Here is a 27,822-nt window from a genome sequence, read left to right as displayed (position 1 = left end):
AATAAAAGTGTATTAATAATATTAAATTTTATATCTTTTGTAACTATTGTACTTTGATTTTTTAGTCAGTGTCTTTAACATTCTCAAATAATCCCAATATTTTATATTTATATAATAAATTCAATATTAAAAATAGTTTTTAAAAAGTTTAATATGAACCAAACCAAGCAAATCTTATTGAATTGAATTTTTATACCGAATTGATGATTACGTTAGTTTTAAACTTTGGCCAGGTACAGGTATAAATTTACAATGTAGTTTTTTTTTTTTTTTGGGTTATGTGGTGATTATTTGCGTGTTTAACATATTCAGTTGAAACAGAAAAATAAATAAACCCTTAAAGAACACTTAAAGGAAACAGCATCAACTTTATAACCGAGAAAATGAAAGATCAATCATTGAAAAAGTATCTTTTTAGCATGTTTGAAGTAAAAGTTTTGTAGGAACTCAGTTAGGTTTAGCTTAAATATATTTGTTTTAATAAAATGTTAATACTCTAAATATACTAGATGGAGAGTATTAGTAAAAAAAATATGTAATATATTTCTGATTTTCAATAATAATTGATTCTTTAGTACTGAGGGCATTGGTTAGTAGGACTTTTATATATATATATAACAATTGAAATAATTTTTCATCGATAATATTGAAAATCATAGTAGGACTTTCTTAGGACATTGATTTGTCTTTTATTTTCCACAATTAATCTACAATATTGGATACTGCTTCCAACAAAAAATGAAGTTTGAAAAGATATGAGACTCGAGTTCCTCTTTGAAAATATGGAATTTTAGTATGGGGTCTATAAGAATTTTTGGCTCTCCAATTACAACAAGTAGCTTTTATGGTATGGTTATTACTTCTCCGAAAGTTCTTATTAATTGGTATCAAAGTCTTTCACCGTATCTCTTAACTGCAAATGAGTGATGCAAATTGTAGTGTTCGTGGCCCTTCTCAAAAGCGCTAGTTTATAATTAGCCAGCATGAGCGCTAGAGTTGTGAAGCGTGGTAAGATAAGATTGAATTGCAAGGTGTGGAACTTTGCAAGTATGGAACTTTAATGAGATTTATAAGATCTTGGACTCTCCAACTACAGCAACTTTTGTGATTAATACACCTGGACTATGTTTCTAAAAAAAAATCCAGTATCTTTCTCATTTTGTGATTAATACACCCGGACTATGTTTCTAAAAACAAATCCAATATCTTTATCATTTTGTATTAACAAATGGGAAGAAGGTCATGAGAATGCATCTGTAATCTGTTCCTGTTTGATATCTAAGATACATGTTTACAATGTTACATCTTGTAAACGTCCTACTATAAAGACATTTTACGTTTTCAACCATTCATTCAAGTGCAAAACAAAAGCTGTAGGATGTGTTTGGAACGAAGGAGAGAACTAATTTTAAAAAAATTATATTCTTTTGTAAGACCGTTACTTTTTATACTTTATTCAAAACAAAAATTTATTTTTATCTTTTTCATTTTTATCATCTAAACCAAACACTTTTAATAATAACATGGTTTTCAACAAAGGGGCCAGGAAGAGGTTTTACAATTGTACGAAAAGATGAAAATATCTTTTTCGCTTTGGATCTTCGATGGAAAGGTTACCAAAAGGACTAAAACCGAATATAGATTTCAAATTTGTTTATTTGCTCTAAGTATTATGCACTTACATATGGTGATAAAATGGCAGCCTTTAAGAATTTAAAGACATTAAAAAAATAATTTATCGACTCCCAAGATTATACAAAACCAGACTGTTTAATAACTCCAATACAGTTGCGTATATTAATTCTTAAAATTAAACAACTTGAGAACACTATTAGAACAAATGAGTTAAAGTTCTTATTGAAGAATATAAGCACCTACAAGCAAGTTGTTTTTAACCATTAAAAAAGTCATTTTTAAGTCAAAATGAGAGAGTTCATGTGTGGGTAGACAAATAAAATGAGATCCACTAAAAAATTAGTTAGAAATTCAAGTGTTATCATTGGAGCGAAACTTAATAAATATTTTTAAATCTTTTGTAAAAATAAGAACCCAGATTGAATTCGAGCATTGGAGATGTTTCCAAGTCATTAAAGATGCTGTGTACAGATTATTTATAGCATACCTAACACTGCACATAATACATGGACAATCATCGGTTTTACATTTGCAGAAGAAATCTACAAGGTCATAGCTTCCATTTCCTGCCACTGGTTGTAAAGGAGTAAAAGGGTAAAACCTCCTTGTCGTTCTGGTGATTCTAGTGACATGGGGTGACATAACTTCATATTAATACCATGGATGAGCAACTAAGTGCACCTGATCAGAAACACAAATGACGGTCCAAATAGAATTGTGGTAAGAACAGTACAAAAATTTATGTTTCTCAAGATTTCTTGCAAGTCATACTTATATCTTTCCCAGTAGATTGTGAGAGATGATTCAGTAGGAGGGATGCAAATATTGTCTTTTTGGAAGCATAAGTGTTGGTATGTTTGCCAAACTCAACAAGGAAAATGCAATGATAGAAAAATAAATGAGGAAATTAATACTATACAGATGCCCAAGCACCAGACGTTAAACCAGCAGAGTTGAACTGTGAAGTCTTAATTTCAACAGATAACAAATAATATGTGATCACTGACAACTGTTATTCATATGGACATTTAATATTTAAATTACGTACTGAGACATAAGAATGAGAACATTTGTAATAACACCCATGGCCTCTTGCTACTGGCTAGTCTCAGCCTCTCATGATCACTATAATTTAGAAGAACGAACTTCTAACTCATTGCATGTTTTTGTTCATCTTGCTTTTACGTTTCATTAAGACATACTTACCATGATATTACCTTAACATTTTACCCAACTGGCTATGGACTATTCAATTATATGACAATATAAAAAATCTCACTCATAATTAGAGCAGAACTCTAGCAGATACATCTAATTTTTCATTAGAAAGAAATTGATGAATAGATGGCAGTTTTAAAAGAAATAAATTCCAAATCAATTGGACGACCATTTTGAAAATGTTTGTGTGTGTATATTCACATTCAATTTTCTCCAGGCTGCTTCAGATATGAAACTTTTATTAGTCACATTTTAAACAAATTCATCAAACTGGTTAATGATCAACTAATACAAGGCGAAAGTATGACTCCCTTTCATTCACAGACTAAAAAACAGAGATAATAAAACTAATGAAACATCAAATGGATATGATACTTCAATAGGCATTCATGAAAAAGAAAAAAAAACTCTGCACATTAAACTGATCAAAAGGAAATGTGTCAAAATTTATAGATCTCACATTTTATTGAAAATAACACTACAGTCACCAAATTAATTTGCACTAAAAAAGTAGTGAAGTTACAAATCTACACAATATTAGAAAACAAAAACACTACTTTCGGTATTGATGAATTTGGACATCAGGGAGTACAACCATAAAACTAAAATGACCAGGAAATTTTCAATAGATGTTAATGTGTTATTGATATTGAATTTCAATCAATCCTCGGATTTTAAAAATACATACGGAGCGACCCTGCAGCTCCTATACAAGTCATAGTTCCTTGATCCCAGCTACATAACAGTATCCCTGCAAAACTTTCTTAGTTTTCTTTCTCATCAGCTGTAATGCAAACAAACACCTTGAGATCTCTAGCAATGGCAAATACAGCCAACATCAATGCTAAAAACATACAACAGTGCAACCAATCCTGGGTTTGATTTGATAATACCCTTGGTTGCAGTTAAATAAATCTCTGACCTATTGAAGCCCTATAAATAGCAGAGAATCCAGAGATAAGACACTTTGAATCTCAAAACCAATACTTCATCCTGAAAGGGCAAGAAGTATCTATTTGTCACCATCTGGTTCTAACTGGCGCACTGATCACCAATCATTGCAGAGCTACCAGAACTAGAAAACAAATATTCATAAATGAGTTATTCCTCAAACGATTGCATGGATATTTTCTCCAATAGCAGAGGGCAATCTTCTCCAAGTTGCCGTGGATTTAGTTCCATGGCAACTTTAAAATCATGCAAAGAAACTGAGCATGGTGGTCTGTGTTCAGGCACAGCTTCTGCTGACCCACCAGCACACTGCACATGTAAATGATTATTTGGCCACATGTCGTTGATGACCTTACCCTGCATCTGCTGTTTGGGGGCAAGGGGCTTCCTCAGCTCATTTGTAGACCTAGTTCCAACTAATTCAACACAGGACCTGATCAACCGTTTCAAGTACACATCCAACATACTATTCAACATATTTGCACATTCCATAGAAACAGCTCCAAGACCTTGTACTGCAGCAATCTGCTCCATGCGCCTCCGCAGTGTATCTGTATCAGACAACCTACCACTGTCACAACAGCTATCAAAATCACCAGCACTACTCACTGGCAATGTTTTGCGGGCTCCCCCTACACTTGCTGAGCAGTAAGGAATCCCAAGTGGTGCTATCAAGGGACTTCTAGAGAAACCCAGGCGACTTAACTGATCCACTTCTTCCCCGTCTTCAACAATTGACATTTCAGCCGGCCCTTTCCCGTGTATTCTTGGTTTTTCTGCAGGTTTCTGAACAACATCTCCCCTTTCATTCTCAGGTAGCTCAGCAACAGCTTGAAGATGCTGTATTGGTCTCTGGTAATCACATGGAGAACGAATTCCATTCTCCATGTCAACCTTACTACCACAGTCTTCTGTACCCATGATTTGGTGAGAAACAGAATCAACCTTCCCATTTGGTCCAAGAGGGCTTGGCCTATCTCTCAGCTTCCGTTCACGTACTCCAGACCTAACCTTAGGGGATGCCGGCAAAAACCCATTTGACCAAACGGGTGCTTTCTGACTTTGATTTTGGAAGCTGGCAACACTGTGTTCATGCCCATCTTCCCTGCCAGGAGACATGTCTGAAGCATGTTCTCCAGACTTCAGGGGATCTGGCGGATGGATTGGTGGTGGGGTCTTGGCTTGACAGGCATTCTTCAAAATTGACTTTATAAAATGGTTGTGCAATGGAAGATTCTCCCTCCCAAGAACTCGAAAACATAACTTATCAAACTCAGTCTTGCTCAACTTCTGACTCAAAAACCTGTTCAAGTAATAAAAGTAACGCTTCGACTTATCCGCTCCAAGCTTCTTTACAATCTGTGCTCTCAATTCACCCAAATCAATTCTTGAGCTCTGCTGGGGTTGCATTTCTCACCAGACAGATTCATACAACGCCCAACAAATGAAAAAAACAATCCACCCACCAGAAACCTCAATTTGACCCAAATTGCTGCTTCCAAATAACACTAAACTTCCCCTCCCCCATAACAGCTTATTCCAATTTCCAAATTAGCTAATTACAAATCGTACAAATAAGATGCATGAGTGATACTAATGACAGAGTAACCCATAGTGAAACTTACAATTCTGCACAAAAACAGGGTTACCCTTAAACCCCCCCCAAAAAAAAACCCAAATTCAGCAACAAAATAGAACGCACAATGCAAAGCGAAATCCCATCCTCCTCGCACCAAAACCCTAGAGATCAAACAGCAACAAAACTCCCCAACTCCAAGCACGAAAATCCGCAAACCAAACTGAAATTCATTGAATTGAATGGCATATCAAAACCCTAAGTTTGCCAAACCCGGGTCCGAAACACCATTATCGTGTCGAACAGTGCGAAACGAACATTACATCACTGCACCAATTTAAACCCTCATTGTTTCGCCAAATTTTGTGCCTTCGAACTTCGTATTCGAAGTATAGGGGAAGAGATCAAAACTGAGGTACCACAAAACAGGAAAAAGGAAGGAACCGAAACCGAACAAACGAAAAATTCAAATTGCAATGGAAGGAAGCACAATGAAGAAGAAGAAGAAGAAGGAAGACTAAGTGTTTTGGGGGAAAACAAAGTAGTTATGCATTGATTGAACTCTGACCTTCGCAAAGTTCACGAATTGCTCACAAATCTCGAACCTCACTCACTGGATTTCAATCTTCCAAGCTTCGCCTTTGCTTCTCTCTCTCTCTTCCTTTTTTTTTTTCTTTTTTTTTCCTCTCAAATTTATTTATTTTTTATTTCTATTTGTTGGACATTTTATATTGAGTTTTGCTCTTCATTACTCGATCGCCGGTGCTAATACTATCCTTTCTTCATTTCCCTCTTCTTTTTTCGCATTCGTCTTTCTTTTTCTTAGTACGGGTCTTCTCCTTCTTTATTAAAAAACAAATGTTAAATTTATTTTTTTATATTTATGATTGATGATTGAACATGTTGATAATTAAAATCAGTTGTTTTATATGTGCATAGTCAAATAGTGTAAAATTGTTATTGGCATTGATTGTTATTCAAAATTAGTCATCAAAATTTTCTTTAAGCAAAAGAGCATGTAGATGCACATTCAAAATATATTAATCAAAAGGAAAAGGAGCAAAGGGGACAGACACCAAACTCATGAAACAAAACCTATAAATAGGTAAAAGGAAAAAACGATAAATAAAGATGTTATCCCACATTTTAGAGAAACAAACAAATAATTAATTAAGATTATGAAAGAAATAGTTAATGATGAGAGATCGTCTATTATTTAGAAAGTCAATACTTCTCACATTCCAAAAACGAATGTTTAAGATGCAAATTTCAAATAACTACCCCTAGTACGAGGTTTTGCTAAGACTGAGGAGGTTGAAGGGTTTTTGTTCTTCTTGTCAGACTTTGAGACCACGAGCTTGAACTGGTCTGCTCTATCTTGTTAGGTTTCTCTTAATTGTCATCATATGTGTCTTCAACCAAATTATTCCAAAACTTGGAGAGAATTAACCTATCTTTTTTAACTGCATCAGGGAAGGTACTCAGGTTTCGCAAAAAAGGTTGAGATTGTTATGTGAGGGGAATATGATCCACATCCTCTGCAGACTCCGTTGTTCTCTCGAATTGGGTGGCTTCCACCTTTGTTTTAGGTTCTGTCTCCACTTCAATTTTTTTGCTCCTGTCATAGGATGGAGCATATTATAGGCACTCTTTGGCTTGGACAACTTGAGAATCTACAACAAGACTATCATCATCATTTACATCTTTTGAGGCAAAAGACATTATTATTAAAGTTTTAGTACTAATATTGTTATTGTCTACTTGTTTGTTAAAAAAAAAAAATACTCTTCTGCTGTCATGCTAGTCTTTTTATATATTTTATTTATATAATTAGGGGAGTGTGTATTTATAACTTTATTTATTAGACAAAATAAATGTCTATTTTATATAATTAAAAATATAATAAACAATAAATATTTTATAATATATGTTATACTATAATTAAAATTTATAACAAATAAATCTCTTTTAAAATATTTTTTATTTATTTTATAGTTAATAATTTAAATTGTGATATAAGGTCTTTTTTATTGACAAAAAATGTTTACTAAAGAGAAGAAAAAAAAAAGTGATAAATGAAGATCCATTACCCAAAGTTAATGTCCCTTGGTAGGAAGTCGTGACAATAAGAATGGTGACTATTAGAGTTACAAATCTTAACTGCTCTAGTATCATATAATTCAAAATCACTTTCTTGTTTATACATTTTATTCCCCTTGTATTATTTTAAGCACAAGCTATCATTTTAGTTGCGAGAATTCATGATCATGATGACTAGATTACGAAGGAAAAGGTATTCTTGTTGATCAAAGCTAGGTGTGAAATACAAAGCTTTAAGGCCTTAACTACACCATTCCATTATGAGATTGTGTTTTCTATGTAGATTTTTAATGAGTGATTTTCATAATATAAGAGTTTTACTTTGCCTATAGTGAAAGTGGTTTTTTTTAGTTTGCACGAGGATCAACTCCTAAAAACAACCAAGAAAAATACTAGTATCCCAAAAGAAAGATGCTAAAAATGAGAAAGGGCCAACAATATTTAAGAAACACGGAGGAAGAACACCATTAATGTATAAAAAGTTCAAAATTTCATTTACATAAAAAAAAAACACACGAAAGAAAAAGTAAGTGCCAAGGGTAACATTCAACAGATTATTAGTAATAATACTTGAAGGTGTTGGACCAAACATAACATAATTACTGGTATTCCCAAGGAAAGATGTTAGAAATGAGAAAGGACCAACATTTCAGAAACATGGACGAAAACTACTACTGTGTAAATGGTTCAAAATTCCAATTACATAAAAAAAGCACAATAAAGAAAAAGTAAGTGTTAAGGTTCAGATTAACGATGGCTTGATCCTCTGATGTGATATAATGATATTATTAAATAATGATATGAGATGATTTTGTTTGTCATATTATTATTTTTACTATAAACAATAATAATACAGACAAAAATAAAATAAATATAATTTAAAAAAATACTAAATTATAAGAACAAAAATATATATATTTAAGTCTTTATTAATTTATAAATTATCAATTTAACATTTTCTTGAATTGAGCCACTAAGCTAAAATGGAAAGGACATTATTATTATTATTATTATTGAACCAATTTTTTTATAGAAAAAATGTGAATAAAAACATAAATAAGTTTCTACGTCTATACAAAATATTAGACAAAATTAACTGTCTATAATTTGTAAAGGAAATTTTTTATGTAATTTAATTAAATAAAATAATTAGAAAAATAATATTAAATGTAAGTAATTAAAATTAAATGGATAATTTTTTTTCACAGACTAAAACATAAAACCAAAAAATGCAATTGAATCTTTCTCTCCGCAACACAATTTTCTTCCTTCGGCTTCATATTGGGTCTTCTGTTTTTTTCCCCCCTCCTTTTGAGGGAAACTAGTTTTCGTTAAGTAGTTTTCATTTTGCTTTAAAAAAATAACAAAGCAAAAACATATTTCCATTTGTTTTTTTATTTTTTAATTTAACAAAGTAGAATCCTGTTTTCATCAAGAGTATTTTGTCAGAAAAAAAAGTGGATAGTAGGAGGAGGAAAAAGGAGACCGAGAATAACATTTCCCTTTGTTGTTTTTTGGCCAAATCTAACATGGCCCACTATAGCAGGCCGAGCGTCCATAGAAAAAGCTCAGCTCGTTTTTTTTTTACTCGCCAAGTACACACCCGTACCCCTTTTTACCTCCTAATTGTCCATTACACCCTTTTCCCTTAAAGGAATACACCCCTTTTCATTTCCAAAAATATTTTATTGGAATAACTTATCCTATTCCAAAAGTGTATCTCTGAAATTATGATTCACATTTCCATAATATGATTCACACTTTTGGAAATGTATTTTTGAAACAATGAATCATAGTTCTAGAAATATACTTCTGAAATAATATACTTTATTTTGGAAAGGCATTTTAAATAATAACAAATCATACCTCAACCAATGCCGTATGTAGTTAGTGATGTAAGCTTTGATTAAAAAATGAACGAACACACTTAAAGGAAAAAAATCATTGCCAAAAGCCTTGCTTTGTGATTAAGATGTATAATAGATGTAGTTAGTGATGAATGTAACATCCCTGAGTGTTGACTTCTTGACGGCTCACACTCTATAACACCTTTATATAGTATTTAAAGAACACCAATGATAGAAAAAAAAAATAAGACTAACAAACATGGGGCGTAAGATAAGTGTTTATCTCATCAACGATCTTAATTCTAAAGTGATATTTTATTACTATCGAAAATGTCTTTCCAGACTAACTTATACCTATTCTGGAAATTTATTTTTGAAATTGTGAATCATAGTTTCAGAAATACATCTCTAGAATAACTATAGAAAAACATTTTCGGAAAAGAAAAGGAGTGTACTTCTTTTAGGAGAAAGGGTATAATGGGTAATTAAGTTATAGGAAGGGAATCTGGGGGTGTAGTCTGAAAAATAGGGTGTAAATAGGAGGAGCCTTTTTTCCCCTTCGTTTTTGGGTCGGCACTCACACTTATAGTGTCACACCAATTCGCGCATTGGAAGAAGGCATCACCGCGTTGTGTTGTGATTGAAAATGGAGAGCGATGTCGAAGAATCTCTGCGGAAGAGGCCCAGAAAATACCCTTTCTCCGCCGATTCATCTTCTCGCAAGGTCTCTCTCTTTCTCTCTCTCTCTCCCTAGTCATGGAACTGTGTCTCAACTCTTGCTTGTGTATACTTGCAAATTGTAACTATCACCATGTGACGATAAAACCTAGTGCAGTGTTTATTCATCTAAATTTCACTATTAATCAGAATTCTATCTATGACTTTACCTCATTGTAGAACGTGCTGGAACGATATGTTTGGTTGATTTATCTTACTTCTTTTAAGTTATCTTTATTGGCGATATAATTTCCTAACGTAAAATTGTGAGGTTATTGATTTTATGGTGCTTTTTTTTATATTGTGTTGATTGCTTGACATTTAATTTTACGAAGATATCCTCAAGTAAGTTTTGGGGGAAAGTTCATCTAAGACGCTTTGAGGCTTCGGTTTTTTCAAGTGTAATTACTAATTAGTTACTTGTAAATTGTAACTGTGACATTGTTTTGTGCCGTTTTGTGCCTGATGAGTTGATTGGGTTTCCGGTCATGATTATTTTCTGTTTTATTATTGTCTTTTTCTCTCTATGAACTGATGATTGTTGAATTATGCAGCAATTTGAACAATATTCTGGACGGACATTTGCATTTACGGGGGAAGTGGTAATGGTTCTCACTTTCATAAGAATAATTTTATATTAGGAAGAACATGTGAAAACGTATTTTTTTTTTTAATTTCTTATTACTGTCTCCCTTGTTTATGCAAGTTACATACATATTATTTGTAATTTTTCTTTGCTGAAACTATAGCTGGGTTGTCTTTTTGTCAGAATTTTATGCAAGATGATGATAATCGTCTGGAGATTACCCGAACTAAATGTAAGTCTATAGTCTCTTCAGCACTATTTCCATTTTCTACATAACATGTCAATGTCTCTATTCTTTCCGTGACAGTTGGAAGTTTGCTTAAAAGACACGGAGATTTGACAGAGCGTCTTGCTAGGTAAATCACTCTTGCAGATGCATGTGGCTTCTTTCTGTAATACAATTTTTCATTGGAAAGTCATCAATCTGCTCATAATTGAACTGTAAATTAATACATAAACTCGTTCATGCTTAACTTTGTCGGTTACTTGTATACCATGGGGTAGGGTAGGATTAGAAATATATTTAATGTACACCATGGGAAGGGAAATTGGGGAGAATTTAGATAAGTATAGCTGATATTCAAAATTCAGTCAAATATGAATGAGAAGCCAGAAATTAGGAATAACAACCATATCTTGTCGTTGGTATTTTTTTTTTGAAACAGTAAAATAAATTAAAAGTTATATCATTTGATGCATTGACCTTATATTTCAGACCAGTGAAAGTAAAGTGATAATTATCAACAAGGTTCTTTTTTTCTTCTCAATTTTGCTTTGTTTCATATCATTTCTATTTTTTTTTAGATAATAAAAGAAATGTTGGAAAAAAGAAAGAAGAAATGCTGTTTCGTTCTAATATTGTCTTTCCATTCCACTTTGGGTTTCAGTCCTCTTTCATTGCTGCCCTCCATATGTATAGCCGTATAGGTGTTGCTCTCTGGTTTCTTTTAACATTTCTGATTATTGAAGATTTTTCTCTCTCCTTTGTCGCCTAGTGATCATTGGTTAGAGGTCATAGAAATCACCTCTCCACTCATGAAGTTAAGTTGTGTACATTTGACCCTTGTCAAAGCTCGCAATTGTCAGAACCTTGTGCACTGCACCACCCTTTTTCATTTACAAAAAAAGTCAGGTTAGAGGTCAGTTGTTATCATAGTAGTCAATTGTGTGCTATAGTTGCATCTGGTGCTACAGGATTGGAATTACAGAGCAGTTTTTGATAGTGGCTGCAATTGTGGCCATAACTGCAATGTTTTATGTGCTATAGTGGGGCAGCTGTGTTGAGTTTTGGAAGCCCATTTTTGCCCTGTAACAGCACCACACCCACTCAACCTTCTCCCACAATATTTCCAGCTTTCTCTGGCCAGCCTGTGATTTCTGTGGCCTTTGTCCCCTGTTCTGTCAGACCTCGGTTGCTATTGCATTCCTTTGTTCTCATCTTTACATTTAGTCCTTTGTTGCAGCAGATTCCACATTCTGAAACTTATCTTTCAACTTTAATCTTTTTCTGCTGTTTGTTCTCTTCTACCATTTGCTTTTTAATTTCTAACTTGAATATTTTTAAATTTTTGAGCATTTATATTTGTATAGTATAACTTTTTATATCTCATACCCATAAATTCACTGTAGTGGTCATCTCACTATCCGCTAATTTATTATAACGTTTTTGGGGGCTGGTTACTAAATTCTATCTGGGATTGATAACTATGGCTTATATACAATGTCAGAGCTTTTGTTGCAATAAGATATTGACATCATATCATGTGTCAAAATTCCTCATTAGTAGAAAAATGTCTTCTATTTTTTCATTTTTATTTTCTTTATTGATGTTTTATGTATAATTTCTAAGTTCTAACTAGTTTTGAAACTGCTCCATAATCAAGGTTTATTTGGTCACTTGAAGATGTCTAGTTCTCTTCCCTTTTCCAGTGAATATCTTAATGCATTCTATGAATGCCTACTTTGAAGATTATTGTTTCAGAATGTATACTGTGGTAATAATATTTTTTTTTAATACTCGGTTCATAGGGATTCTGACAAGATAATATTTGAGCGTCTACAGAAGGAGTTTGAAGCTGCACGAGCTTCTCAAACTGAAGGTAGCTTACTTTGGTCTTCATAGATGAATTCTTTAATAAACTAATAATGGATAGTATATGGATCTGCCTTGTCTCAAGTTTCTTTACCATTTATTTCCTTTGTTGTACTTTATTCTAGCTGATATGATTCTTTACCTTTGTCAACTGTTCCTTTTTTAGTTTTTTTCCCTTTTCAATTTATTTATTTATTTTATTTCATCTATTATACACTTTTCAATTTATTTGGGTTGCATATGGATGCATAACTGCTTGTGTTTATGAGTGTTGCCTTATTTTCATATCCCTATAGTTAAACACTCTAATTTTAGTTATGATGGTAAGATTGATAATAAAGTGGTATGCTAGAAGCAGATGCTAATCATCTGCAAGATTTTGCTGTGAAACGATATTTTGCTTCCTTTACGATATTACGAGCAATCCTGGATGAATGCGAATCGTAAGTCTGCTGGAGCGGCAGTTTATTCCAATAGTATTAATAGTATATATTTAACTTTGTATAGCTCAACCATCTTGGGATTCTATTCAGCATGATGTGGCACTTCTTTGACGGATCTTTTATTGGTTTTTTGTTTTTAACTAGATTACTAATAATAGTCTAATATATTGCATTGATGCTTCACTTGATCAAGCTTGTTTTTAGCCCAATTCAGTGCTCCAAAGATTGGTGTTTTCTTTATCATTTTATCATACTATATAGATTGGTGTTTTCTTTATCTTTTATTGGTTCAGTTGATGAGATATACTTTTGTAATGAAGTACTGAGCAACTTCTTTTGTTCATTAATTTCTGTATAGATGTCCAGAAATGCTTCTTAACCACTTTTTTTTTTTTTTTTTGTAGAGATATGTTTAGACGGGGAAGAGTGGAATGATGGACTACTAGCTACAATAAGAGAGCGGGTATTGGTTATTGGATTATTACATTCTCATTTCAATTGGTGTTCTGATATTTGACCTTGTTTATTTTTTTTGGATAGCCAAAATAAATATTTGACCTTGGTGGTCTATGTAATTATCAATATGTTTTAGTTTCACTGTTGATGATGATAATAAAGTTTGATACATTAATATTTGTTCATGTCAGGTGCATATGGAGGCAGACAGAAAAGCAATGCATGGGGATGCTGACATATTAGCATGTCCTCAGGATAAAATTACATATAAAATTGGAAACAAGGTAAATATTATATGACTACACCTGCCTGAAACACTTCTCATTGCTTATGACCTGTTATTTTTCATTAAAACATTATACTTGTAATAGTTAAGCATAGATTTCAAAGATTCTTGACATTAGTCCGAGAAGGAAAAAATTAGGTGCATAAGGTAAAATATTAGAAGTTGGAGGTCATGTTGTGTAAGAGAGGGAAAAGCTAGGAAGTCTTCAAGAGAAGTTGGGGGTGTATTTTATGTGGATATTGATCCACAGTATTTTGGAAGCTTTGTGATATTAAAATTAGCAATGCCTGCTCAAGGTTTACAGATGTATGGACTAAATAGCCAAATGCATTTGAAATTAATAGGGAAATTGTCTTGCATTGATTGTAGGTTTTGGTATTTGACATTGATGTACAGAGATTATTGCTCTGAAATTATGAGTACTGAGCGTGAGTTTCAGTTTCTCATTTCTATTTTTCTGCGACCGGGGGGGGGGGTTGAGAAAAAAGAAAAAGGGGATCCAAATTTCCCATCAATCAATAAAGTGAGTCTCAGCATCTAGAAGAATAGCCAGGCATCAGTTTGAGTTCAAGATCTGGATGTTGAATTATCAAAAAGATGAGTGGAAGGCACTTCTTTGACTATGCGGCAGGGGCTGTGCAGCTGTTGTTATGTAATGCTAGGAAGCGCTCATATTGTTTAGAAACTATTAGTTCTGATTTCTGCTATTGTGTGGTGAGAGTGGATGGAGCAGAGCGCTTTCTTTTTTATGTGCCTCTTTTACCTTGTTATGGGACTGGATTATATTTATGGCTCCTCGTTGGTATTATGTTTGTGCTTTTTCAAGGAAATTGCCTTTCTGATTTGCAGAGTGATTGGCATTCTTTATTTTTTCATGTTTCTTGTCGTATCTAGACTTTCCTTTTTATCTTTGCATTAATTTACTTCCTTGTATTGCGTTCTTAATAATTTTTTAATATCCACCCTCCAAAAAATTTAAATTGTTGGTATGTCTAGTTCATAATTGTGTTTAGATTACTTTGTATTTTGTGTATTAACTTCCTGACCAGATCGTAATGGAATTTGTTCATGTATTTGTAAGCAGGTAATTTGCTGTTTGGAAGGGGCAAGAATTGGTGTACAATATGAGACATCTTTTGCTGGTAATTTGGAATAAAATTTCTTTTGACTAATTCACGAACACGATCTTGTTATTTAACTCATAAGATGACATTATAAATGACAAGATGGAGGCTGGGTCTTCTTTTTATTTGCCCCTTCCCTTGTGTCTTTGCCATTAGATGATGATAAATGATGAAGCCTGTTCATTTATTAACAGGTGAACCTTGTGAGTTTTACCATTGTGTGCTGGAGAGTAAGTCATTTCTTGAAAAGATGACTGTCCTTGAACATACAGTTCCATTTTTCCTGCCAATACGAGAAATAGAAAATGATCTCCTTTCATCCAATGCAATGGTAAAGTCATGTATATATATATTGCCTTTACACCATGTTTATTTCAATTTTTATTTTCTAATAAGCATTGTTTAATTGGTTTGCTTTCAGAAATTCATAGATCATGTTGGAGATCTATTGCAGGCTTTTGTGGATAGACGGGAACAGGTAGATTGCCCATGTATGTAATCATTATGAGAAAGTTTGATTTTTTTTTTTTGGAATATCAATATTATGTACGGAGCAAAGTTCTAAAGATATACAATCATGCAAAGCAAGTACTTTCTGACTATTTTTCATCCATATGTCCAGAAACAATTTTGGTGAAATATATATATGAAGTTGGAAATGCAAACAATTTACTGTGTCTTTTGCCCCTTATATGTGCAAGGAATATTATTGAATGATGTCTGCATTTATGTGATAAAGGTTGGGTGTGCATAATAATTTGACATCTGTCTCAGAATATGTTTTGAAGAATTTAATTAGAATGTATTGATAGCGTAAATGTTTGTACTTTGTAATCCATGATAGAGAGAACCTTTTATTTATAAATTCTGATAGAGAACCTTTGTCATCTAGTATGTTTAAATTATTCTGATACAAAAAACATGCATCTTTTTTTGTCTCGTGTGAATATCATGCAGGTCAGACTTATAAAGGAGCTGTATGGAAATCAAATTAGAGAGCTGTATCATAGCCTTCCCTACCATATGATCGAATTTGTATTGGATGATTCTGATTGGTTAGTATCTTATAGTTATCTAATTTTTCACAACCATTTTTTTTTTCAAATTTAGTATCTTGGTAGCCCTTTAAAATTTCCTTTCCTCCACTGGAATCAATGGTAAACATGAAGGTTTTTTCAGTATGCTTGAATTATCGAATAAAATGTTTGTTGAAGCGAAATCGTTGGTGAAATGAGTGGTACTGGGGTGGTGGTGTGTTTTTTTTCTTTATCTGGTTCTTGTTTTTCTGGACATTCTATTGTGTGATCTGATGCTAAAAGTTCAAGGTGACAAGGGTGAAGTTGGGTGTGCTGCAGCTTTCAGTGCTACAAGAAAGCACATGTTAATGGTGATTTTACATTGAAGTTAATACGTTTAGGTTGACCTTGACACACATGCTGATTCAAAATTGAATTACAGATACCCTCCCGTCAATTTCCATCTATATTGCCTTCTGTCAACCAAGTTATGCTAAAAATTTGGGTCAAGTAGCTGGGTTGCTGGGAGAAATGGCTTATATGAAAGGAATATACAATTTTTATTTGTTTGCACCTTAATTTTGAAAGTTCATTTGTTTACTTTTTAAATTCAATAATAACTTTTCTTTGTGTATCAGAAATTTATTATTATAATTTCTTATCTACATTTCTTTTTAAATTCAACATCCTTTCCTCCAATGAAATTGAATATACATGCAGAGAGAAAAACTAAAATGAAAGGTTAAACGATATTCTCTGCTCAACGAGTTCTTTATTTTATTTTATTTATTTTGCAGCAAGGTGACAGTCAGCCTTAGATATGCAGATCTCATTTCGGTGCTTCCAACTCGAATTTCAGTGCTAGCCTGGCCTATGTTCAATAAAAATACTATGGCTACTTTGAGCAGGAAGGAAGATGGACTCTCAGGAAGTCATTCTTCTCCAATTCGCTTAACCTATGCAGAAGATGCCTTACGAACCATGAGTTTACCTGAAGGTGCAAAAACTATATCACTTTGCTGAATGCGATTTATTATATTGTGCATAAGCACAGATAACAAGTTAAAAATAGAAAAAAATTATTAGAAAAGAAAGTATTTATTATACTGAAAAGATAAAAGTCATTCAATACTTGCCATTTTAAAGTAATTTAAAATATTTAATAGGGTGTATTTAATGTTGTCATACCATGCACTCATGGATGGACACACAATAGACAGTTAATTTTTAAGAATATAATTATTTTTGGTCTTTTGTCATCAGCTGTTCATGTCCTAATCGGATGTGTGCAGCTAAGCCAGCTAGGTGAGAAATTAGCATGCATTTTATTTTTTTTGAAGTTTCTCCAAGTTTATTTCTTCATTGTTCTACTGATAGATCTCTCAATACTGATTTTATATTTTCATTCCCATTCCAGCATATGCAGAGATTGTATTAAACTTACCACAGGCGCTTCAGCAGACGTATCATCAAAAAGCCCCTGCTTAGAGCTTCGCCCTTTGAGTAGCCTAGATGCATCAGTAAAAATTCTTGGTAGAGATGTTAAATATTAGATAAACAACTTCAGAATTATTACCTATTCACCTAGCCAAATTGCTCATAGGTTGAGTTCATTTTGCTGTAATATTGTCATATAGCATTTAGCATTTGTATTTCGGCCTCTCTGGCCTCGTTATTCCTTCAATACCTGCTACGGTGTCTTGTATCATTAATACAACAGGGCTAGGTTTACATCTATTCAAACTGTTGTCATTCATCTTTTCTCCATAATTCAACATGTATGTAATTTGATTTCATATAAGTTCCATCTTTTTTACATGGCAAGCAAAAATAGCAAGTATGAAGGCATGATCATTTGCTAATCGTTTAAATTTGAGATAAGAATAAATGATACTTCATTTTGTAGTAAATGCCATACAGTGCAATACTGCCATGCTTGCGGGTGAATTGCACTTGGGGTCTGGACGGTTGTGTGCTGTTTTTAGAGGACCACGGGTGGATTTGTTTTAATGTCAAAAATTGTTTTGGATAGAATTGATTTTGGATTGTTTGCTATTTTCAAATAGGTATCAGGTACTCAAAATCCTTCTTGTGTAGGTAATTAAATGAATTTCATTAGGTTAGATTTATTAGTGTTTGTAAGGATTGCACTCGTGCAAAAATTACTCTTCATAACTCTATCAACAACAAAAGGAAAATTGGTAGGCACCATATACGGAATGAATCATTATACATAGTTGTAGGTGGTGCAGTTCGAATAGACTTGCGATTGTGAAAATCTTTAAAGTGGATAGACATCGAATTTGTGATATTATCACTTTATTCCTTTGGAATGTCTATCTCCAGGCAGCGCAACAATAAAATTATCATTATTGAGGGCAACTTTTATCTCAAAACCCACAAGCCTTAGTGCCCTATGCCGAGCACCAAATTTCTTTGTAACAATGAGGAAGAAAAGAAAATTTTTGAAATTGCTAAAGGGAGATTTGGAGCTACGATTACAATTTTTATGAGCAGTCATGGAAGGATAGATCATACCTCTGCAGGGTTTAATTCCATGGATTAACAACCCCCTCTCGTTAAAATAAAAAGGGTGTGTTTGATTTCTATTTTCTAAAATCTACTTGGTTTTAAAAATGTAATCAAGCAAGGTTATTCAAACACATAATAGAGTGTGAAATTGAGGGAGAAGTTACACAAGATGAAAACAAAGATGAGAAAATATGTACCTTTTGTTTATGTTTTTTGGTTTTTAAAATACTTGTTTTGAAGTTTTTTTTTTAAACTTAATGGATTTCAGATGAGAAATTGATGGCTAAGAAGTTTGGAAATTTTTAGAAAACAACTTTTAAAATAAAAAAGTGAGAAGAGAATTAATCATACACGAAAGATATTGGTAATGCCTAGTTTTTAATTTTATTTTTTTTGCAGTATTTCAAAGATTAGGGCATCTCCACCTAAAACATTATAACATTTTTATTCCTTGTAAAACTTAGCTGGATACATGGCTTCAGACAGGAGGAACATATACCTAGCCCATGAAAATGAAAATGAAAAAGAAAAAGAAACGTACATGAGGACCATCTTATGCAGTGGAGTTGGTGAGGTATAATTGGGGAATCTATTTAAATGTCAGTATCAGAGTCGATCTTCCTTTATCTTGATATCAGATTAGCACTTTTCTTACATGATTACTCTTTCAGGTATCAGTTATAATGAGCAAGAAGATTTATTTTATTAACTTCCTGAAACCCAGTAATATGTCTGTTCAACCTTGTGAACTTATTCTCATCCAACAACACAGCACAATGGTTTAACTGTATCACTCCTTTTATTTTCCTCTCATTAATGATCAAATATTTTTTCTATTTAATTTCAATGGTGGAGTGTATACATCGTGCTTCTACCACTCACATTTTTTTAGGCTGGACATGAACGAAGGTAAAAAAGAAACATGGAGACTGAACTCATTATTGAGCAACATTAATCAAGATTGAAAATATATTGAGTTTTGTTCATCAGACAAAAAAATATATAGAGCTTTAGTGACCTTGGTATCATTAACATTCCCAAAATAAGATGCAAGTAAATCCTATCAACCACGTTATTTGGTACCTAAAGAGCATAGCATCTCCTCCAGCTACTGGCATAGATGGAATAGAAGAGTAAACCATTCAGATTTTGACAAAAGGACCTTCATCCTAATTTATAGACGGATTAACTTCGGTCTTCATTATATTTGTTGTTCTTGTTCTTGGACAAGCACCAAAGCGGGTTCTGCATGAATTATCTAAACTCCTTAAACTGTATAATGTTGTTGGATTGTATCAATGTCAAGTCCCTTCAGCTTCACCACTGACTCAACATGTCCTTTCAGAGTATGAAGCTCCCTGAGCCTGTGAACCAATTTAAAAAATCTCTGTAAGACACCATCACATGTATAATTTATTCAGTCATCCCTCGGCATTATAATTACCACTTCAGAAGAACAAAACTTACATATAGTATTCAGTAGGTGCTTTTAGTGTTGTCCAATTAAAATTAGAGTTTCATCTCAGTAATTCCTGTAATAAATGTTTACATACAAATTACTAGATGAAACTCCAATTATGATTAGAGAACAAAATCAAAAGTACCAGTAGAACTACATCTAAGTATTGTCCAATCCTTTCACACACAAACTTGATGCCACACAATAGAACACTAAAAGTGAAGTCAGTGGCTTACCTTGCAACCTCGGCACGTCTCTTAGCTTGCTCAGCAATCTCTGACAGCTCCCTGTAACTGTTCTTGTCATTGAAAAGGTTGGTTGTTTCAGGTGGCTGAAGACCATGAAGAGTCCTCTGTGCAGTTGCCCACTGTGCTTCTCTCTCTTCTTTGCCATAGTCTTTCTTTGTAGTGAAGGCAGTCTGTCACAAACAGGTTTTGAATTTTAAAGTCTCTGAATTAAGATCAACGGTGCAATTAGAAATAAAATAATAATAGAGATGAAGAAATTACCTTGTTCTCCAAAAGATTATCCCAAGCCTTCCCACTCAGAACATAGCGGATTGCGAATTTGAGTATATCAAGAGGGATATATGTCACTAAACTGTAGAGCCAGATTACACCAGCCCAACCCCATCCCATTCCCTGAATTCTTGCGAAGCCCCAGTTAGCATATACTGCCAGAAAAGTTGCCACCTGTCAATCATGAAGCACATCAGTGTTGCCACAGAAGAAAGACAAATGCTTTTTTAATTAATCAATCATTTGTGTTGCTAACGGAAAGTGTTAACTCTTTAGATTCTAATTTACTCACGTACTGGAGTACTATGCCAATAACTAATGCTTCCCAAGACAACAGAAGTATTGAGTCTATTGGCTTGATTTTTATTCAATTTCAACGCTTAGTTCTATTGGCTTGATATGTAGTTTATTAGTTTTCATTATTTTTTTAATGGTGGATGTGGAGGGAGGGACAAGTGAAGGATCATGGAAACCAGGTTCTTGACAAAACATAATGACATGACACTGCTTCAATCATAAGATCAGAAGAGAAACAAACAAATAACTACATGTACTTGGTTGCTGATAGGAGTTTCAAGATTACCAGTTGTGCAATCATAAAAGCACTCAGTAGAAGAAGACCAGGTCTTTCAACATAGGACCAGCTGCGGGACCTTGTGACAAAAATTAGTGCTTGACTTATGATACTGACTTGTAGGTACAGGGCTGCCATCATTTCTCCGGGGCTGTTCCTTATAGACCTCACACCGAACTTGTCCTGCAATTGAGGAAGTTACGTTCATAGTTGTTACAATTTTCGCTATTTGGTGGTAATAATATTGAGGGAAACACAAAATATAAATTATTACCGAGAAGAAGTCGGTATCCTTCATGATCCAGAAAAATACTACTGTCATTAGTGCCATGTAACTTCCTAGCACAATACCAGTGGCAAATATCTCCCTCAGCTTCCAGCTGTCTGGCATTGGAGATGGTTTCACTCGATCCTTGGATATTGTCATGATGGTACCTAAGGTATAAGGGTGAAGGAAATTAAATTAAACATTTTCACAGCATAGTCAAAGTAAATAGAATGAAAGTTAAGTGAATATCATCTTACCATCGTTTAGTATGGCAATAATCAACACCATGAAGGGTGCAAAATCAAATTTCCAAATCAATGCAATAAACATGAAACCAAACTGCCACAAAGAGAAATAGATCACATAAATTATATGAATCATGTATATATAAGCATGTAAAGAATGTTTTTTATGAGTTAATATATTTTCTGCACTTACTACTATACGAATGGTGATTGACACTGCATAGATCTGCCAGAATCAGCAACCAACATGTCTGAGTTTAGATTGTTAAAGACAATAAAACAAAGTCAAGCAATTAAATCATGCATGGAAACTAACAGTATAATTCTTCATCCTTTGGAAAATTGCCCTGCTGGTTAGCACTGCACTAATAATGACACTCAGACCAGGTTCAGTGAGGACAATGTCAGAAGCACTTCTTGCAGCATCTGTAGCATCAGCAACAGCAATTCCAATGTCTGCTTTCTTTAATGCAGGAGCATCGTTGACACCATCACCTGTCATTCCACAAATATGCTTCCTCTCTTGCAGCCTCTTCACGATTTCATATTTGTGTTCTGCCATGTCATAGAAAGAGAGAAAAAAAAAGGATTAAAATGTTGCCAAATGCAAGGCAATTCGAAAAGTTAAAGGATGTTTGAAATAGTTGAAAGCAAGAAACTATGTGTGATACTGATAGAGTGATGCTACCAAGTACCATCATCATTATTATTATCAAGGACAAGGACCTACCAGGGAATACTCCAGCAAATCCATCAGCCTTCTCAATCAATTCATCAACTGGAACAGCTGAAACAGCAGCATCCTTGCTTTGGCCAAGCAATGAAGAAGATGGGTACATGTTTGTTCCCATCCCAAGCCTTCGGCCAGTTTCTTTGGCAATGGCAAGCTGATCACCTAGAGAACAAGAAGCCCACAAACAAATTCTGAGCTACATGATTTCATTTATAGTTGAAAATACGAACTGCAAGAATGTAACACCTCCCTCCAATCTTACCAGTGATCATCTTAACATTCACACCAAGGTTCAGAGCTCTTGTGATGGTTTCCGCACTGTCATGCCTTGGAGGATCAAAAAGTGGTAGCAGACCAACAAATTGCCATGGTGCACCAGGACTATCCTTGTTTTTCTCAGGTACTTCCTGTTATAGACATACCATACAAACAGCAATAAATGAAGGGAATTGAAATAATAGGTTGGAAACTAGAAATGTTAATATCAGTTTTGCTAACCTGTCTAGCAACACCTAAAGAACGGAGTCCACGCTCAGCAAACTTGTCAATCGTTCCATGAACCCTTTTCCTTACATCCTCTTTGCAGTTGCAGAGGTTCAATATCTAAGCCAGGAAAAAAGAAAACTTATTAGTCATCTAAAATCTTCACAAATGTAACCAAATGGTGCCAAATAGCCACATGTTTACCTGCTCAGGAGCACCTTTGCTAGATCGATGCCAATTTCCATCAGAATCAATGTAAGTTAGAGCAGTCCTCTTGTCCACAGGATTGAATGGAAGAAAGTGGACCTCCCTGATACCAGCTCGTGCCTGATCAGTTCACAGTAAAAGTGAATTTATTTATCACCATTCATCCCAAATCATAAGAGATAATCATGTTGGCATATTTACCTCCTTTGGATCAGCAAGCATACCAACAATTGCAGCATCTATAGCATCCTGATTCTCAGTCCTAGAAGCCCTTGCAGCAAGAAGGATAACATAGTCCTTCTCAACACCCTTGGCAAAAACCTCAATCAGGTTTTTGTCAACACTGAGCTTATTTAAGGTGAGAGTTCCAGTTTTGTCACTGCAGAGGACATCCATTCCTGCCATTTCCTCGATAGCCGTCATACGTTTTGTAATGGCACCTTGCTGCGAAAGCCTGTGAGAACCAATAGCCATAGTGACAGACAGAACAGTTGGCATGGCAATTGGAATTCCTCCAATCAAAAGAACCAACAGATTGTCAATCCCATCTCTGTACTTGCGGTGTTGTATTGGGTACATGACTATGAGCTCAATGATTATTCCCACCGCGATGGAGCAAATGCAGAAGTTACCAATTGCTGTAAGCACTTTCTGGAAGTGACCAACTTGGTTTGTGCTGTCAACCAGATGAGCAGCTTTGCCAAAAAAGGTGTGCACTCCAGTGGCAATCACCACTGCTTCTATCTCACCCTTCTTAACGGTTGATCCAGAAAACACTTCCTCAGAGGGATTCTTTGTTACTGGAAGAGACTCTCCAGTCAAAGCAGACTGATCAACACTCAAAGCATCACCCTCCAGAAGACGTGCATCAGCAGGAATGATATCTCCCAGTTTGATGCTGATTATGTCTCCCGGGACCAAAATTGCAGCATCTTGTTCAGTCCATCTCCCATCTCTAAGAACCTGAATTTTTTGTTGCACCAACAAACATTTAGGCTGTGTTTGATTTCTATTTTTAGAAACTAGTTTTAATTTTTCAAAACACAACTAAATAAGGTTACTCAGACAACTGACAGAGGGTGGTGCAAGACATAGAGTACAGAATTGAGGAAGAGATTGAGCATTATGAAACAGAAGATGAGAAAACTGAAAACATCTCCCAACTGTTTCTATTTTTAAAAACACTTATTTTGAAAACAATTTCTAAAACTTAATAGAAGTTAATTGATGAGTAGCATGAACTTGACTTAGAAAAAAGTATTTAAAACCAAAAAGTGAGAAGGGAAACATAGAGATCCTACTACAACTGAAAACAATGCATGTTGCATGCTTGCATGACACAAAGTTAGATTATTAGAGTGAGGTTACCTTAGTCTTGGGAGCTAAACCAGCCATAAGTGCAGCAGCAGCATTACCAGCATTATTTTCTTCAATGAAACTGATTGTGGAGTTAATGAACAAGAGAGCAATGATACCAACAAAATCTTGCCAATCCGGAGGCCTTCCTCCACCATTGGCCAAAGCAATGGCCATTATAGCAGCAGCTTCCATGACCCATGATAAGGGGTTCCACATGAAACCCAAAAACTTCAAAAGTTTGCTCTCCTGTTGTTCATCATCATCAAGCAATTCAATGAGTGGTAACAACTATAAACTTAACTGCACTGTGACAACATTAGAAATTAGAAACCAAAACAAAGAAAATGAAAAGGACCTTTTTCTCTTCCAATTTGTTTGGTCCAAAAACTTGAAGCCTGTTGGCTCCTTCGTCTGATGTTAGACCTGCTGTTGAACATTTCAGCGACTCGAACACTTCCTCTACTGGAATTTTTTCCTGAAATTAAATGGGACACTGCCTAGTTATTTCTCCAATTACATAACACCATTAACCAACTTTATCTTAAGTTACATATTATTATTATTATTATTATTAACATCACGAATTCATGATGATGATATACTTAGCTCCTTCATTTTTTCAGGGTTATAAAGTAGAATTCGCCCAGTGCTACTGCTACTGAAGATTTTGGGCAGCAACTAACAAATAAGTTACGTGAGTATAACTCTTTGATAAAGGAAATAATAGATTTTAATTCGAGTGTGTATTGGAAGAATTATTTTAAAATTGATACTTAAGATGATTTCAAGTGATGATTGACAAGATTATAACTCAAGAAAACATAATCAGAATTCAAATAATATATATCAAGAAGCACTGCGGGTGCATCTCATCTCAATGCAAGAGTAAGACAACCGGAAACCAATTGAAAAATGGAGTATTTTTTCTTTTATTAAAAAATATGAAATATTTTGATCAAATAGTAGTAATTCGGAATCGTATGCAAAAGAAAAAGGACATAGAAATAGAATAGAATGTTAATGGTGTGAGGGACACGCGTCTAAAGCTCGTGAAGGGAAGCTTATAAAAGAATAATCCGTAGAGAAAAGCCTACTATTTGTCGTGATTCCTTTCTTTCTGTGCTAGGTGTCGATTTCTAGCACTCTTTTTTTTTTTTTTCATGAGCTGATTTATAGCACTATAAACAAAACAGTAGTTACTAAAAATATAAAGTCAAATTTTACTTAAAAATTTAAGAATTTTTTTCAATAAAAATAATAGAAACTATATACTAGTAGTATTTATTCATAAAAAAGTTAATAATAATGATTTCATTTCATTTCAACCATCGAAATTCTCTTATCCTTTATTTCTGTAACAATACAAAGTGTCATAAACAGGGAAGATGCGGATTGAAAATAAGTGTTAGTTAGCGTAAAAAGGGGTTTCGGGTTCACCACGTTTCTCCTAAATTGACAAAGTGTTGTAAATGTAAAAGCCATTATTCTATGAAAACAAGACATGTAATTTATTTTTTTTGGTACGGATAAGATCAGAAGTAAATTATATACGAATAATCAAACTTAAAAAGTTATATATAGTTACCTATATAGTCACTTAAAAAACCACAAATCTTTTTTAATAAGGGACATGATTTTTATATTTTAATTTAGATTATATTTATAATAAAAATTAATAGTTCATATTTTATTTTTCGTGTTCTCACGTAAAAAAAATCAGAAGTAATGAATCCGTACAATCTCCGAAAGAAAATTGTGTAGTTATATTTGTAAAAACAAAGGGAAGAATCGCTATATATGAGTATTGAGTAGGAGCAAGAGGTGTTATATATATATATATATATTATGTGGAGTTGGGAAGAACAAAGGATGCAAAAATGCAAAATGAAAGGAACATGTATATATAGGAAGAAGAATGGTAGAGAAAATATATATATATATATATATACCAGATCGACGTTTTCGTTTTTGATTTCCTCAAGGCTGATACCGCCCATGTTGGAAGGGGGGGTGTTGTTGTTATTGCAATCAGAATTGAAGTAGCAAGGAGAAATTATTAAGATGGTAGTGGGTGCAGTGCCTTATGGGGTGCTCTATATATATATGTATGTATGTATGTGCAATGCATGTATGTGAAATGGCCAAAGTTGTAACAAGTTGTAGATGAGAGGGTGTGCATGCATGTATGGTGTGGTTTATGGGATTTTGTGGGTGGTGGGGTACCACAGAGCAACACTTTTTATGCATTGACATGCTCATCGATGATATCAGGGGTAGGTCTTTCTCCCTTTTTCTTCCCTTCTATTCTCCATCCCACCCCTTTTATTTCCATGGTTTACATTTATATTAGGTTAAATAGTATATTTTGTTTCTGAATTAGGCAATTGTTTATAATAAAATGACTAATATACATGTACGAATATTATCATAAATTAGTCTAATAATTAAATAGGTTAATAATTTGATCCTTAAATATGACACTTAATACTATTATGATCCTAAAACCATATATTATTTACTTATAAATTAATGCATAGCATACATAATTTATAATAAATGATTTGACTAATTTATTATAATATTTATATATTTATGAATTAAATTAATCATTTTAAAAATGTAAGAACAATATAAACAAATACATAATTCAAGGGCTAAATTGTCTTTTTATCTTACATATTGATTTGAGAAGGATTCATACTTTGTCACATTTATTTTAAACAGTCATTTACTTATTTACTTCTCAATCCTTTATATATCCTTTTTACATAACAAATTTAATTTGATATCTAACTTGCTGTTTTTTTATGAGATAAGTTTAAATAAGAGAAGATGCGTATGGAAAGATTCGACCAAATGTAATGTGGTAATTCCTGTTGACTTATATTTTGCAATGACATCCAAACTTTTTTTTATTATAAAAAAGTAAATGCTACCAACATTTTTTAGAGTAATGCTACCAACATACTACTCAAAAGAGATATGAAAGAAAATGGATAATTAGGATATAAATTTGTTTGAAAGATAAATGTTATTTTATTAATTTTATTAAAAATGTCAATTTGAGAAATTCTGATATGTGACCTCTTTTTTTTCTTCTCCCTTCAATCTTTTCTAACCACTTAAGTAACGTTATACTTCATCATTGGATCAATTTAAAAGTACTTCAAATCAAAATTTTCTTCATAATTCGAAGATAGTAGTACACATCAAGCTGGTCAACAACCAGTCCACGTGAAACTATTCTTTTTTGGAACTGAGATTCTCTTTTTTAATATTATTCTCATTTTCTTAATCAATTTCTATGGATACTTATTAATAAATTTTCCAACATGCATGGAAGATGGGCTACACCTACTTTATGAGTAACTTAATATCATAACTAACCTTTACATAT

At 33.6% G+C, this 27,822-nt stretch overlaps 3 protein-coding genes across 4 annotated transcripts; 1 reads left to right on the top strand and 2 right to left on the bottom strand.

The window, feature by feature from the left end:
- Positions 1-3,452: 3,452 nt before the first annotated feature.
- On the bottom strand, positions 3,453-6,191 carry LOC114409042. Its single transcript, XM_028372327.1, has one exon. It carries the CDS (start codon positions 5,212-5,214, stop codon positions 3,955-3,957), a length of 1,260 nt encoding a protein of 419 aa, XP_028228128.1. The 5' UTR covers positions 5,215-6,191; the 3' UTR covers positions 3,453-3,954.
- Positions 6,192-9,903: 3,712 nt separating this feature from the next.
- Positions 9,904-17,865, top strand: LOC114409040. Its single transcript, XM_028372326.1, has 13 exons — positions 9,904-10,051; positions 10,599-10,646; positions 10,814-10,862; positions 10,938-10,986; positions 12,659-12,729; positions 13,570-13,628; positions 13,813-13,905; positions 14,992-15,049; positions 15,226-15,362; positions 15,453-15,509; positions 15,989-16,086; positions 16,845-17,044; positions 17,465-17,865. The coding sequence occupies exons 1-13, from the start codon at positions 9,974-9,976 to the stop codon at positions 17,533-17,535; spliced, it is 1,068 nt and encodes a 355-aa protein (XP_028228127.1). The 5' UTR covers positions 9,904-9,973; the 3' UTR covers positions 17,536-17,865.
- A 1,641-nt stretch (positions 17,866-19,506) lies between these two features.
- LOC114409039 (plasma membrane ATPase 4-like) lies at positions 19,507-26,510 on the bottom strand. 2 transcript variants are annotated; one of them, XR_003665986.1, is made up of 17 exons: positions 26,375-26,422; positions 24,781-24,900; positions 24,435-24,671; positions 23,268-24,029; positions 23,064-23,186; positions 22,875-22,979; positions 22,639-22,783; positions 22,374-22,538; positions 21,960-22,198; positions 21,837-21,869; positions 21,656-21,737; positions 21,405-21,565; positions 21,140-21,313; positions 20,548-20,730; positions 20,275-20,456; positions 20,047-20,111; positions 19,507-19,943 (listed from the first exon to the last, which is right to left on the bottom strand). XR_003665986.1 is itself a non-coding variant. In XM_028372325.1 (16 exons), exons 1-16 carry the CDS (start codon positions 26,420-26,422, stop codon positions 19,847-19,849), a joined length of 2,856 nt encoding a protein of 951 aa, XP_028228126.1. In that variant the 5' UTR covers positions 26,423-26,510; the 3' UTR covers positions 19,510-19,846. The 2 variants fall into 2 exon arrangements, 1 of the variants encoding a protein (XP_028228126.1); XM_028372325.1 differs by lacking the exon at positions 20,047-20,111 and having other exon boundaries at positions 19,510-19,943; positions 26,375-26,510.
- Between the last annotated feature and the right edge of the window lie 1,312 nt (positions 26,511-27,822).

The sequence above is a fragment of the Glycine soja genome, chromosome 4 (assembly GCF_004193775.1).
Source record: "Glycine soja cultivar W05 chromosome 4, ASM419377v2, whole genome shotgun sequence".
In the NCBI taxonomy this organism is placed as follows: domain Eukaryota; kingdom Viridiplantae; phylum Streptophyta; class Magnoliopsida; order Fabales; family Fabaceae; genus Glycine; species Glycine soja.
The sequence above is the reverse complement of the archived record's forward strand: the minus strand, read 5'-3'. Positions and strand labels throughout refer to the sequence as shown.